The following is a 16498-nucleotide window of genomic DNA, read 5'->3' as shown; positions in this document are numbered from 1 at the left end:
ATGCCATTGCACTCCAGCCTGGGTGACAGAGCAAGACTCTGTCTCAAAACAACAACAAAAAAAGAAACGTGTGTACGTGTGTGTGTGTGTGTGTGTGTGTATGTATAAAATCATCTCTCTTCACTTGGCTTATTCCCTGAGCCTGTAGGTCTCAATTAAAAAACAAAACAAAACAAAAATCTACTTTCTCTGCAAGGCCTTCCCTAACTAATACACTAGGTTTGCCCCAATCAGTATTTTTACAGAATGCTGTACACCTCCTACCATCATAACACTCATCACATTTCATTTTATTAACTGTTATCTGTCTTGAATAATCATCTGTCTGTGGCTATAACCTCAGCCTAGGAAAGTGCAGTATCTGACTGTGTGCTGCTATGTCCACAGTGCAGACGGCATTCACATATTTGTTAAATGAATGCACGCATACTTGCTTTCAAGAGACAGTGAACAGACTACTGTGACTAGAGCTGAAAGTCCATATTGGGTAAAATCGAAGGTACATTTTGAAAAGATAGATTGGGCCTACACTGTTGAATTTTAATGAATCACAGAAAGTTTCTGAGCCGTAGGGGATTAGAAAATTGACATTAGGAAGTTTCATATGGCCATGGCATTAAGGATGAATCAGTGACAGGTGAGATTAAATAGGGAAAAAAACTGTTCAGGAGGTTACTCTTATTTTGGTATTAAGATATAAAGGCCTGCCCTCATGGTTTCAGGAATAAACAGAAAAGAAAGGACAAGATTCAGAAATATCAGGCAATATTATAAACTCCAAAGGAAGAATTTATATATAGCTTCATAACTAACTTGCTAGAAGAGGTAAAGTTCTCTTTTACTTCCCATAAGTAGTATCTTTCATTTCTCTGTCATTAATATAATATGATCCTCAATGAAGAGTCATGTCCCCATATGGTGGAAGGCGAAAAGGAGAATACAGAGTATAAAAAAGTGCAAGCCAGGCACGGTGGCGCACACTTGTAGTCTCAGCTACTTGGGAGGCTGAATGGGAGGATGGCTGGACCCAAGGAGTTCAAGGCTGCAGTGAGCTATGATTGTGCCACTGCTCCAGCCTGGGTGATGGTGAGACCCTGTTTCAAATAAAAAAAGTACAGCCCCCAGCTGCTTACTAATGTTCTTACTAATATACCTGCAGAATGTAAACCTGGGATTCTTTCTGGTTGTTGTATACAAAGAAGAAGAAATATACCAGGAACACAAGCGTATGAATAGCTTGGAGGGGAGGGGCAGAAAAACTAGAGAACGGTCACTAGAAAAGAAAAAGTGCTAATGAAAAGGCTACAGCTTCTTTCATTTCACAAGCTCGCCTCAGACTTCTTCCATCAAATAGTATTATTTCCAACTCACTCAGTTATTGAATAAATACTATGTACTAAGCACTATTTACCCCTTCTTTTTGAACTTTTTTTTTTTTCAGCCAATGCCTGATGGGAACATTATTTCAAATCCATTGGTAGCAAACATCACATTAGTGAGAATGTTAAATCATTCACCAGGCCTGGGGGGCTGCTAAATTGACCATTGTTTTTTCCACCTCTGTCAAAACATAAAGTGTCTTTTCACATATAGATTGCAATCCGGATATACAATAAGCAATTAAAAAAAAAAAAAAGCTCTGAAGTAAAAATTTTACCTAAGTCAAAGACATACCTGATTATTGATTGTACTACCAAGAACTTTAAACCAATCATTAATAACAGTGTCATTGTCGGACTGAATTAGCAGTTCTGTCCCTTGTCGAGTTTTCAGCTTTAGAGAAAAGCAGAGAGAAAAAGAGTATGGTTGGTTTGTGCTTTCAGCAAAATACGTGAATACCTTTCATTCAAAGTTGACAAAACCACCAAGAGTAGCTGCCATATATTATGTAACAATGATGTAAGGTTAAAGTACTACACAGCTATGGAATACCTTTTTGGTTTGAAATAATACCAGTTGAATAAAAAAACAAAGTTGTTTCTCACAATAAATTCTCATAAAAATCTAATAATTTAGGATCCCAAACACCATCACACAAATGCCATAAAACCTGCTGAAACTTGTACGTTTATCACTTAAAAATCCGTTCAAGTATCAAGGTGGTGCATTCTAAATTAGAATAAAGAAATAAAATCTATGATATTTTTACACAACCTGAGAAATTTTTTTCTCTCTGGCTAAAAAATACAGAAGAAAGAATACATAAAGACTTTCAATATTTCCTACTTAGTAGGTAAATATAATGGCTTAGTACAAAGAGCAGGCATAAATGTCACACCCCTTTTGGGCAGAAGTATTACTAAATTAAGTGTCAGATCATGAGCTGAAAAAAGAATACTATGTGTTATTCTATACGAAGGCAATAACTGATTTATGTACAATCTCTGTTTTGCAAGGTTTCTTACACTTAAGTGAGGAAGAATTTTGACACATTTGTGGAAAGCACTCCTCCCATTTTCTGATTAAAAACTGATTTTTTTTCCTAGAGGAAGATATGGCAATGTTTCCCAAACAACATTCTGAAAGATGTATTCCTCAAACAGTTTCCCAAATAACGTTTTTAAAAGGTGCCCTCAAAAAATACATTTTTGAAAAAGTTATATAATATTAACCTGGAAAATACTGGATTGAAGAAAATCTAACTAGATTCTCTCCTTCAAGATGTCACAGGCTTTTGATGTTCTAGGGAATATAGGAATAAAATATACACTGCTTCCCAAATTTACTTGACCATGAAACCATTTTTATTCTTGATTACCTTTTGAAACTACAAGGCTAATTCAGGAAATAGTGACTTCTTTCATGCAATTTTCTAGAGTTGGTCAAGCCAGTTTACCAATATTGAATGTTTACTGCACATAAGATACTCTGCTCTGTTACAGGTTCTTATTTAAAGGAAAAACATAGTCTCTCTACTTCAGGGAAAAAGAAAAAAAATTGTAATTATCTAATGAGAGAAATAATTGACAAATGATAACACAGGTACACTAAAATATTATTTTTAAATATTTATTTAAAAATAAATATTTATTGTTATAAATAAAGAAGTAGCCTCATTATTATGGTGATGCTTGTCATGAGTCTTGGAAGAAAGGGAGCATTTGGCATGGAGAGATTGGCATGGGTTGGTGCTCGAGGCAGAACAATAAAGAGTAAAAATCAGACCGGAAAACCTGGGCTCCACTTGGAAAATAGCAATTAAACCAATCTGTCTACACAACAAAACAGGAAAGGCCTGAGACATGAGACTACAAAAAGAGGCTGGGATCTTGAAGGCTGTCCACAAAATCAGTTGTTGTCTCTGGTTGGATCTCTGTAACCACACCCTTCTGGAAAGGGACAGACATTGTTGCTCTTCTGTCAACAGGCTGCCTCTCTTCCCACAACTCTGAATACTTGGATAGCCTCCTGAACAGTCTTAACCAATGAATACTCTGAAAGTAATGTGACTTCCAAACCTAGGTCTTGAGAAGCCTTGCAGGTTCCACCCTCACCCTCTTGGAATCCTGAAGCTGTCACTTGATGCAGCCTAGGGTAGCTCCCTTGAGAATGACAGATCTTGTGGACAAGGCGGCCTAGCCAACGGCGGGCACCAATACTAGCCATGAGGTCACCTTATACCATCCAGTTCCAATCAAGCCACTAGATGACTGAAGCCTCATGAATAGTCCTCAGTGAGATAAGAAGAAAAATTACCCAGCTCATCCCAGGTCAGGCTGAGCAAACAAAATGTTCTTTTGTTAAACTACTAAGTTTTGAGGTGGTCTCTTAAGCAGCAATAAGTAACTAATACAGATCATATATTGCTGGGGAGGGTTTGAAAGATAAAATGGAAAGGTTTAAAAAAAAAAAAACTTTACTTTTTAGATCACTTTTTGGTTCTAGAAAAATTGAGAAGATATAGAAATAGCCCATACACACCCTGCCCACCCCCACATACATTCCCCCATTATCAACATTCCCCTTAATTTACTTTTTAATATTAGATTTGGTAAGTAAAGAGAACCACATCCTTTTTATTATTGCTGGGAAAAGACAGGATTTGTGAAACAAAGGCTTGTAATATACGGTCTGAGTTCAAACAACTTATGCAAATAAAGCCAGTTTTTACACCAGTTTTCTTAAATTACAATACCATCTAACTTAATCACCAACTTTGTCTTAACTAGTCACAATGAAAGACTATTTCTCAAAATAGCTCGAAAAACAGAACATCCAATTACTACAGTTTAGAATGTGTTATACTTAGAAAAAAATGTATTACCTCAAGTACATTCTTTTTGCTGGATTTATCCTTGGAAGCCATCTCAATTGTTGCCCCCTTCAGGTCCACTGTGAACTCTGGTTTGGACTGATTACTGCCGAACTTCATTTTTGAAAAAGAAAAAAACCTTCATGTGATACTCACATATATGCGTATTCAAAAAAATTAAGAACAATTTTATATTGTTAACAATAAATCAAACAGATTTTCTCAAATTCTTTTTCTCTATTATAAAGTAACAATTTCTACTTTAGAAATTGAAAAATATCTAGAATATATGAATACACAATTCATAGAAAACAAAATAAAATGACTCAACTTCCATCATAATATAAAATAAATATATATACATATGAAAAGCCAAACTGAAATATTTTTTTACCCATCAGAATGGGAAAATTTTTTTTTTCAAAACTATGTTGGTGAGGCTATAGACTAAAAAGGCCTCATATGCAAGTGGGATATAAATTGGAACTACTCCTAGAAAAGAAAAATTGGTAATGCTATATTTGCAAATTTACAAATGCATGTATACTTTGGCTTGGCAGGTCTGCATCTTGGAATTTATCCTAGACTATACACGACTATGTAAAATGCTATGTACACAAAGGCAATACTCTTATATATATAATAAACAGTATCAGGCAGATAACAAGTGCATTTTCCAACTAACAAACATTCTCTAAACCTGATTTTGTGCTTTCAGAAGTATTTCCTTATTCAGTAGTTACACTGTTAACAACAAGTTGTGGAAACAGAAAACACTAAGTCCCATATTCTTTTATCTTTGTCAGAAACTGTAACTAAAGACAGATGCTATAAAGCTTCAGCAATTTAATGAGGAACTACAAAAAGAATGGGAAGACAGTTGTTATGGGTGGGTTCAGAAGTACTTAGCTAGCTATTACATTTTGTTAACTAGATAAGGAAAAGATTAGCAAAAGTAGTATAAAATTTATGTTAAATATACATTTACTCTGTACCTTGACATCTTTAAATTTCCGTTTAGTCTGTTAACTAAGAATAAAAAGTAACATTCCCATGGTATTGAAAAGTTTAAAGGCTTTAAAACCTCTAAAGTCTACTGAATTGTAATCTAAAGATCATAAAAATCTGTCATAAATATTTCCTACAGAGAATGTCATTTGCTAAAATATTTCAAATCAAATTAACTTGTCATTAGAAATTATCTTACCCAACTTTATGATAACTTATTCACTATTTGTAATCTCAGTAACTCTATTCAGGAGCTTCACATTTAAAATAGAGTTTGCCTCAACCTGCTCCCTTTTACATCTCTTTAGCTAGCAGTGTGAACTTAAACAAAATTTAGGATTAATAATAAAATTTATTAGTGGAGTCAATGAAAATTTTGAGATATTACATGGAATTTATTTGTGGAATCATAATAAAAATCACAATAGAAATTGTAACTGTATCCTACAAAGTCTTTGCCTGAAGGAGCATTGTCAATCAAAAGACAAATTAAACATAAAGGTGTATGTTGGGCACAGATAACTTCCTGAACAGAAATGATGTACTGCAAATGTTATCAAATTTGAACATATATTTAACAAAATGACAAAAATCAATTATTTAATTTGTTGTCAATATACACGCTGTAGATGGTTAGCTCTAAGCTAAGATACAAACAAGAAGCCAAATAAGATATAGCAATTGAATATAAATACAATGACATGACATGGAATACTGCAAAAAAAAAAAAATGTAGTCACTATAGCTGACAACATTTTGTTATTATTTTCCAAAATCTAGTCCCACTTTTCTCTGCTGTAATCAACCTCCCCACCAACGTATTCACGGCAAAGAAAACATAATTATTGTGGCAAAGGGCATGCAACAGGAACACATACAGTGACAGCTGAAACAGGATCAGACTTTACATATGCAACAGCAGGCCGACGACGGACAGAGTTTTTCCAAGAAGAAAGCAGCGAAAGCAAGAGCTCAGAGACTGAGCCTTGTTGGCAGAAGGACTTGATGGAAAAGGGAAGAAAATGATGATGTCATAACAATGCACAACAGCAAAATGACACACAAGAGAAAAGCATAATGGAACCAGACAAGACAAAGATACAACTCTATATGAAGACATACAACACAAGCAAAGCTCAACTTCCAAATATCTTTGCAAAGGTCCTAGAATTTATCCTGATGATTATTATATAAATTTATGTTTTATTTTTAAGATGAATGCTTTATAGAATTTATCTTAAACAGACTTGTGTTAGCCATTGACAGGAGTCACGTTAGGCCCTTCACGATCTAGATTAGACCCTGTCTAAAACCCCCTAGCTTCCTCCTCATGCCCTGCTGAGTAGTATCTTCTGGTGTCCCTTTCCAAGTCATCTCTTGGGAGTAGCCCTACCATCTCACCTGCCTTTCCCTTCCTCTAGGACACTGATACTTCCTCTAGGAGACAGGGAAATTTGTCCTCTGGGGGACATCTGGTAACGTTTGGAGATATTTTTAGTTGTCACAACTAGAGGCAGGGTGCTAGTCATCTACTAAACACCCTACCGTGCACAGGACAGCCCCCCTACAACAAATAATTATCTGGCCCAAAAGAGTGACTATTTTTAGAAATTTGAAAGCATGTACAAATGAATGTTTGAATAACTACCAATATTTATAGGTTGATTTTTTAAATGCTCAAGGAATATGGTAAAATAATAACTGAAAAGAAGCACAACATATGTCATGTTACACTGAACCTGTTCACTTGTCAGTCTTCCCCACTACTACGTAAGCTTTGAAGACAGGGACCATGTTATTTCTTTCTAAACCCAAAGCTTAACAATGCCCAGAACACAGCAGGCTTTTAGGTCTGTTGAACAAACAAACAAACATACACACATGTATTTCCGAGGTGAAATGAGGTGAGAAAAAAGCAAATGTAAGTTTATGTTACTGATACAGCAATCCAGTAGATAACTGTTTTCCATTCCAGAAAACCACTGGAAGGTATCTGCCCTAGAGGAGAAGAAAAGGCTCACCAGATTTTTGGATGAGGCAGCACCAATGTAAAATATTTCTTATAAAGTGAAATTGCATGCAGCCTCTGTGCATTTCATTTACTCAATTTTAACCATCTACTGTCTGAAAAAAAAAATCAATACAAACCAAGAATAATTTTTAAAAAATAGAACTTTGAATAGCGTAGGTGACTCTGCTCAGTGTTCCATCAATGAGTACATGCCCTCTAGTGAGTACAAGATTTGAACCTGCTGTTTCCTCAAGTGGATCTCAAGTTTTTGTACTAAATGTGAATCTAATTTTTAAAGAACTATACAGATTTCTCCTGTAATGTGGCCCCTTAACATAAGCCATTCAAACTCAACTGAAGGAAAAGTTATTCCTCCTAACACCAAAGGAAATACGGGCTCTGCTAGAGATCAGCTTCTGTATAGCATCTTCCTAAGGAATATTCAAGAGCAGTTTTCACTTGAAGTGACTGTTGGTGTTTTGGCTTATATTTTAGCCTTAGAATCTTATCCTCGGGTAAGATGTGATTCTGCTGTATAAAGAGAATACATATTACCTATAACAGATCTAGTTGGTGACTGAGCAGATCAACAAGGCTAGAATTTTTTTAACATTTCTTTCAATAATCCCAATTCCAGAGTTAAAGAGCATCCTGTTTCTCTAAATTCTGTTATTTATGAATATTGTGGGGTCATAATACATTATACACACTTATATGATTTTTAAATAATCTTACTTCCTTTTACTTAGGCCATTCAAATTAGTTCTCGTTCCCTTAAATATGTAGCAATGGGTAAAGCAAAACAGTCATTTAAAATTAGTCATAAAATACAAATTAAGAATTGACTGTACAACGAAGCATTTTACCACATTTTTAATCTTGTTTAGTCTTTACTGAGACTATAAAATGGTGTGGTTATGTTTTGTTAAATTATACCTATCTGAAATGATATTATTAATACTATATCAATAGTAATAACATGTCATTTGAAAGATAAAAATTAAAATAGCGACTCCCTATAATTAAAAATTCATTGAGAATTCTAAAATTTCAAAATTGGTTAGTTCAGTAAATTTTAAACTATGTTTTGGTTATTGCTACATGAACATAGTAATACAACCTTGGCTGATAAACACAAATACCTCACCTCCTTTGTCAGTACTAGTTTTAATCATGAGTTCTGAATCATGTAAGATCTTCTAGAATGAAAACTTTAAATTAAAAAAAAAAAAAAAATGTTACCATCCTGTGCTAACAATTATGTACTAGAAGGTATTCATTTAACATCTTTAAATTCAAAGTTTTCATTTCATTTAAATCATGTACAAACCTGCCCACCTATAGGATGCTCTGTCTACTGGTTTCATCTGTACCTGCCACAACCTTCAATCTTTAAGTATCAGTAATTATCAAATAAGTGATCACTATCCAGCTGTCTTCAGATACTTTCAAAAATGATTTATTAATCTATTATTGCTTCTCCATTCCTTTTCTTTCATCCGTTTTCTTCACTCAATTTCAAATAAAAGTTGAGCCATAAGTAGGAAGAAAGAAACAATTACACAGTGCTCTAGAAATGCATTAATGCGAAAGAGCCCCACATGTTTCACCTTGGGGAAAAGGAGAAAGACATAATTATCCATTTACTTTAAGATATATCAAACCAGAATTTCAACCCTTTCACAGGTCACTTCCACTGGAATGGTCGAAGAGGGAGCAAATTAAAGGATTAGAAAAGCAAAACAGAAGGAACTATCTAGAATGTTCACATCCATGCTCAATTCATGTGGATTTTTAGGTTTCCTCATCAGAGAAGCTGAGGACTAACATGTTCTGTGGCATTTGGGGTTCAGAACCATGTTGCATGGCTGCATGATAAATTTGGACAACTAAAATTTGCTTAAATTTTATAAACGGACTTTTCTTTCATCAAACATAAGACCCATAGGTTTTGTATTAATTTTAAAGAAACTCATTAATTGTAATAAAATATTGATTACGGTAGAATATGAGGTAGACAAAATACACTCAGAATACCTTTATTTTAAATTTTACTTGAGCATTAGCACTTCAAATTCAATTACCAAAAACTTTCATAAATAGCCAGAACATGGATTCTAGAGCCAAAAAGCCAAAGTTCTAAACCCAGATCTGCCACTTGGTAGCTGTAAGACTTTGAGCAAATTATTATACTTAACTGTTTTATACCTCATTTTCTCATCTATGATGGGGGAAGGGCGAGATCAGAGCAATAACTATCCCAGCGTTAAGGAGACAATATAGACACAATCCTCTGCACCGAGAACATATGTGGGATACATAATGAGCATTCAAAAAATGTAGCTATTATATGTCACAAATTATAATTTTTAATGTTTGTATTACAAATAACTGAAGAGTAGAGTAATGATAGTAAGCACTCAAATATGTAAAAAGCTTCAAAATCCCAAAAGTAATGGTGACATTTCTTTTTCTTTTGAAAGCTGGCTGACAATCCAGACATTGACACCTGAAACACTGATTCGTAACCAATGGTCAGATCACAATTCAAGATACAGCTTGCCACGTTACTGCTTATTTTCTGACTAAATATCTGAAGGAGCAGAGTCACAAACACAGCAAAGCTTTAATATCCTGAAAATGAATCAAGAAATGTATTTTCTCTATAATGCCCAAGTAATGAGCCCACTTTTCAGTTGAATGGATAAAACAGAATCTATTGATTTTAATAATACTACTAATTAGACTGTCCTACTCACTCCTTTTTTTCTCTCATAAGTTAAAATGAACCTTTAAGAACATTTTATTTATTTTTATTTGCACACTAGCTGTAACTAAAAGGACTCTGGAAATTACCTTTTGAAATTCAGGTACAATACTATTCACATAATTTAAATGTATAAAATCTCCAAAGAGAAGAAATACTTACCCAACTTGTGCTACTTCCTTGAGTTTTGGTAAAAAGTAAAGAAGAACCCTGCAACACCGCCCAAGAAGACAACCAGTTCTTTCTGTAATTATAAGGACAACCAATTAAAGCTCCAATCTCGAGTTCTTTCAGCCAAATTCAAAAAATTAACACCTACTTAGCTCTTATCAATGTTATCTATGATTTACAGCCCTTGTTGACATTTTAGTTGTTTTTGTTGGGGATAGATACTAATGAAATTTATAGTCATTTTATGGTTCAAACCTGATAATGAAGGCCCCAAAACAAATGAAGTTAATCAGAGAAGTAAGTTATCACAAATAACTATGAATGAATGATGCAGGTAATTATGTTCACGTGAAATTAATACAGCACTTTGTGATCAAAGACACTAATTTATTTTAAAGTCACACAAATGGAATATTGTATTTGTCAAGAATTCTTACTCAGAAGTAAAAATCAGACAAACACACTTCCCTCACTCACCTAATTCTTTACACAGACTGTTTTACATTTCTTGGTGATCTGCCTTCCCCTAATTGGGTTGGAGTACCCAGGCAGTAGGTACTAGGTACATTACAAGCATACTGATAATTGTACACTGACAGACCACATGACATTAAAAAAAAAAAGTTTCCTATATTACAAAAGCAACACATATATGGTGTGCAAAAACTCTGAATACAAAATGTGTAAAGGAAAGGGAATCCCATTTCTTCTCCTTCAATCCATACTCCAGAGGTAACCAATGTTAAGACTCTGGTGTAACACGGGGCTTTTAAAGAAACTGTCCACTTACCTACAATGCTATCTCCAGATACAGAGGTACGCCTCACATAGCATATGCTATTATCAGTTGACCCATTTAGAACTTTAAAGCTTTTGAATACTATACCCCAGCCAGATTCCCCTCAACTTCTCCCTTATCATATTAGAGATCTTTATGTAAATGTTTCTGTCATAGGAATTGTAAATTATTTGAAAAAAGAAAACAGTTTTTATTTTTTTATCTACCTCAGGCCTAGCACGGTACTTTTCAAACGGAAGGTATGAATCAGTGTCTACAAGTAGGAAAATAAATTAAAATTACCCTATATGAGGACACAGTTGCTAGGAAGCTAAAATGAATGTCAAATCTGTCTACCGCATGGATTTATTAAAGCTTTCCTTATAGCCAAACATATGGCCAACTTTATAAAAACCTCTAAAGGAGGTTTATTTTCTGTTTTCAGAATGTAGAATTTAGTATCTATCAATAAGACTTATTTATTTAAAAATTACTTTTTATGTCTACTTGAACTTTATGGATTAAAAGAAGTGAAATAAAGTTAATTACTACTAAGTTTCTATGTTTCCATTTATTTCCTGTGTTTTTTTGCTTATGTTTGTTAATGCTACTTTATTTGGTAAATGGTGATTCCTATAATCACATCTTCACTGTGGACTTCTCCACATGCTTTACCATTTTAAATACTACCTTCGTAATGCTTTATGCTCTCCCGCTGGGATGAACTTTGCTACTGAGATCCCTAGTCTTGCTTTACTTTCTATACCTTCAACATACTTTATTGCTTTTTTTTTTTTTTTTTCAACTTTTCTCAATCATCTTTTGATGTTTCTTTTATATATAAAATTTGGTTAAGTTTTGCTTTTTTATGCTTCAGTCTGAGCAACTTTTTCTTTCAATAGATGAGTACAGTCCATTTACATTTACTGATATTGGTATTACAGATGGTGCTTTTTCTGTCTTCATTATTTCATTTTCTGGATCGCAAGATATTTTGGAAGTATTTTAATTTTTTGTAAATTCATTTTATACTCTCAGTCTTCTATTTCTTATCATCTACTGACTCCCTACTATGACAAATACTTAAATTAGCCTATTTCCACTTTAAGTAAGCTTTTTTAGTTCAATTTTCAAAATGAGAAAAACTGTAGAACTAGTAAATATATACCTGAGAACAAATATTGAATATTTAAATAGTGAAATAATGACCATTGTCTCAAGGACTAAGCACTTGTGTGACTTAGTTGCAAGGTGAATTAATCACCTTTTTTTTATTCCTGGAACGCAATTTTTACTCCTGAAAAAACAACTGATGTACACACTATAGTTATTCAGACTTGGATATGTGGCAGGCAAACATTACCTTAAAAATAAATGAAGTTTTCAAAGAAAACAAATAATATTATTTATAGGCAATAAAAAATTAAAACTTTCAACATGAGGCTGGGCGTGGTAGCTCATACCTGTAATCCTAGCATTTTGGGAGGCTGAGACGTGTGGATCACCTGAGGTCTGGAGTTCAAGACCAGCCTGGTCAACATGGTGAAACCCCGTCTCTACTAAAAATACAAAAATTAGCCGGGCGTAGTGGCACACGCCTGTAATCCCAGCTACTTGGGAGGCTGAGGCAGGAGAATTGTTTGAACCTGGGAGGCAGAGTTTGCAGTGAGCCAAGGTCGTACCACTGCACTCCAGCCTGGGCGACAGAGCAAGACTCTGCCTCAACAACAACAACAACAACAACAACAACAACAACAACAAAGCTTTCAACATGAATGAACCTCAAGATCATTACGCCAAGCAAAATAAACCAGTCACAACAATCAAACATATACCATATCATTCCACTCACACAAAATATCTAAGGTAGTCAAAATCAAAGAAACAGCAGAAAGGTTATCAAGGGCTAGGGGATGGAGGAAGAGGGAATTAGTGTTAGTAGGTATAGAGTTTCAGTGTTATGAGATGAAAAAGTTGTAGAGATCTGTTACACAACAATGTGAATATACTTAACACCACTGAGATGTACACTTAAAAATGGTTAAGATAGCAAACTTATGTATTCTTTTACCACCTTAAAAAAAAACTGAAGCTTTCAAACAGAAAGTAGAATTTTGGAATACCTGGCATCTGCTACAGTGGATTTGACAATTTCCCAATACTTTTCTGACAGCACTGATGTGTGATTCTTTGATATTATAAAATAAAATGTGTAAACATTTGAGAAACGAGCAAAGTTAATGAACTAGTATTTTACAAATGACCTACAAGATATTATAAAATTAAGCATGGGCAAAGATTCACTCAGATACAACAAAGACCAACAGTTTTTAAAGTAACTGGGTATGAACCGTTCACTGTAGTTTTTCAGAGTCTTCACTACAACCAACCCTCAACAAACTACCATTTGTAGAGTTTTGGAGCAGCAGGAAAATGCACAATTATCTGAACATATCTTAAAACATTCCTCCATTTTTCCACCTTTAGCTGTGAAAGGGAGGATTTTCTTCACATACTTCAAACAAAATAATATGTCACAACAGACTGACTGCAAGCAGAGATGAAAATTCAGCTGTTTTCCATTAAGCCAAATACTAAAGATTTACAAAAAATGTAAAACAATGCCTCTCTTCTCATGGAAATTTTTTGTCTTAGAAAACATAGTTTTTCTTCAAAAAATTTTTGTGTCAATTTGTAATAGGTTATTTTTTAAAGAATTATCCTTAAAATTTGTTTTAATTTCTCACAGTATCTGTAGATACAACCTGTAAGGTTATAGATATAGACCAAGACTCTTTAGAATATTCAGTAATTTTTAAGCATTTAAAGGAAACTTCAGACCAAAATGTTTAAGAACCACTAATATATAGGAAATTAAAGAAGATTTTGCTTAACTCTATGTAAATAAATTTGAAGATGAGAGAATAGATGATTTCCTTAGGCAAATATAAATTGAAAAAAATATTCCAAAAGAAGCGAAAGTCTAAATCATAGGAAAACAACAAAAGCAAAGAAAGTAGTCAAAGAGCTATCTGCACTACATATTCCCAAAATGCAGAAAGAAAAATAAAGACTCAATTCACAACTGAATTCTACCAAAGAACAGTTTAAGGGATACATAATTGTAGTATTTATAAAGCTATTTCAGAGCACTTAAAAAAAAATCTAACTACCAAAGTCTGACAAAAAATAGTTCCACGAAAGCAAACCTAAAAAACTCAATTACATGTTAATTTAAAACTCTTTAAATGCAACTTACATTACATAGAGTTTATTTCCTTAAATCACTAGGATTTCCTTAAATCACATTAACCAAAAAATCCAACGATCCAATAGAAAAACAGACAAAGGGTATAAAGAGACAATTCAACAAAAAGGAAATACCAACAGTTTATGATACCGTAACACACTAAAAGGGAATGCAAATAAAAACATCATTTTCCCTCTTCTCTCTCCTGGCAAAAATCAAAGAATTTAACAACATACTAAACTGGCGAAAGGTGTGCAGGAATGCACGGCTACTGGAGGCAGAAACAGATTCAGTATCTGTTTCTGGCAGAAACAGAGTCAGTATCAGTGCAATTTGGAACACTGTCGAAATGACTTTGCAAGTGGCCCAGCAATTCCACTTTTTATAAAATTTATTTTATGGGCAGATTTGCATACTGGCAAAATGAGTCATGCAAGATGCTAAATGTAATATTACATGTACTAGCAAAAATGATACACAACTGACATGTCTACCAACAGACAGGTGTAGTTAAAAACTTGCAAATAAATAATAGGTAAATAAACTATATAGTACAGCCAAATATACAACTATGCAGCAATTTAAAAACAATGTGACAGCTCTACAAGCAAGAAGTGAAACCACCTCCAAGATAAACTGTGAAAAGATTATGTTTAGAAAATTAATCTCTATACATACAAACATATACATATATATCCTATCTCTGCAGGAAAGCACTAGAATTCAGGAGACTTAACACTGGTTGCCTCTGGGGAGGGGAAGTAAAGATGGCTGGGGGACTGACTTTTCACTCAATACTTAGTCTACCTTTGTTTTTTACCATATGCGTTTACTGCTTACTGAAAAAAAAAAAAATTAAAGCAAATGCATCCTCAGAACCCTCTGCCTCATTACCTCTTAACTTAATATTACTTAGGAAATATGTCAAGACAAAGAAAATTTTTCATAAATCTCATGACAATCTTACATATGTGATTACATAGAAAACAAATGGTGATTCTTCAGAACCTATTTATACTAAAATAATTATATTGAGAATTTTTAATTTATTTCAATCAGATGAATCATGTAAGAACATTAATGACTTGTGTACTTACCGAACCTTTTTCCCATTTTCAGCAATTTTTGTTACATTTAATAATCCATATTTCTCTTGATCCTATGGAACAGAGTAATACTGTTTATACATCACTTACATAGACAATGAGGTCCAAGTTCTTACATATGACTGAACCAATATGGTCTCGTTCTCTAAAAATTAGCTTAAAAGAAAAGATTAGTCAATGTGTAACATGCATAGTTCTAGAATATATTAAGAATATTACTTTCCTAATACTTTTGTAGTTTTTTCTTAATTTTATAATTAAACACTTCCTTTTCTCCTTAGGTCACAGCAGCTATTAGATACTTTGCTATGAAATTAGATTTCTATATGAACAAAGCAGCACTGAAAAATAATTTATGTCTTTCTATTCAAAGTAATACAATGCTACAAAAAAGGAATGATTTACTTTGATAAATTCTACAAAAAAGGAATGATTTACTTTGCTGCTATTTTACAACTATATAATCTGAAAATTATTCAATATACTAACTCACTTTATCAAAATGTAAAAATAGGTAGACCAAATACAGTGTCTGTATTTAATAAATTACTCAAAAGTTAACTGGTATCATGTAGAGAACTTGCCTTAATGTAGCATAAAAAATTCAGCATGTGCTTTATTAAGCATATTATCAGATTGTGACTTCCACTCTAGATAAACTAGATTTACTAGCCAGCTGATGTCAAAAACAGTGACACAAGCTTTATCATCAAACCCTATGAAGGCAAAAGCCATCGTACTAAAGTTAATGTTAGCTTAAAATTCTTTCAGATGGAAATCAAGATGCACTTTCTCACTGCTTTAGTTTCCTAGAAGCAAATGAAATTAAAACGAGCTGAGTCCACGCGTTGTCTGTACATAAGAAAATAGTCAATTTTAATTCAACTAAAGCACTCATGCACACGCACTCTCTCACAGGAAGAAATATTCCCAATTCTATTGAACTGATTACTCTGCTATATTTTCTCAACGTACTTTAATCAGAAAATATACATTTTTCTGCATGAAAGATAAACATATTATTATTTTTCTACCAATGTCTGAAACTTTTGTCTGGTCTGATAAAAACTGACATCTGTAGACAAAGCTGACAAACTGTTATGTCAATTTACATTTCTGGTATACTGGGGACTTGGGAAATAGCCCATATGAAGT

The 16498-nt window shown here is 33.6% G+C and overlaps 1 protein-coding gene across 7 annotated transcripts in view; it reads right to left on the bottom strand.

Moving 5' to 3' along the window:
• The window catches only part of ARHGAP12 (Rho GTPase activating protein 12), a 148833-nt gene that overhangs the window by 34630 nt on the left and 97705 nt on the right, over window positions 1–16498 (bottom strand). For all 7 annotated transcript variants that reach the window (XM_073018861.1, XM_008002713.3, XM_008002715.3 and 4 more), the window contains 4 exons: window positions 15335–15396; window positions 10201–10282; window positions 4265–4366; window positions 1675–1773 (listed from right to left, as the gene is read on the bottom strand). In XM_073018861.1, coding sequence (XP_072874962.1) covers window positions 1675–1773; window positions 4265–4366; window positions 10201–10282; window positions 15335–15396 — 345 coding nt within the window. The remainder of the gene's footprint in view (window positions 1–1674; window positions 1774–4264; window positions 4367–10200; window positions 10283–15334; window positions 15397–16498) is intronic.

Source organism: Chlorocebus sabaeus, chromosome 9 (assembly GCF_047675955.1).
Source record: "Chlorocebus sabaeus isolate Y175 chromosome 9, mChlSab1.0.hap1, whole genome shotgun sequence".
NCBI lineage: Eukaryota > Metazoa > Chordata > Mammalia > Primates > Cercopithecidae > Chlorocebus > Chlorocebus sabaeus.
Note: the sequence above shows the minus strand (reverse complement) of the source record. Positions and strands in the feature narration are given on the sequence as shown.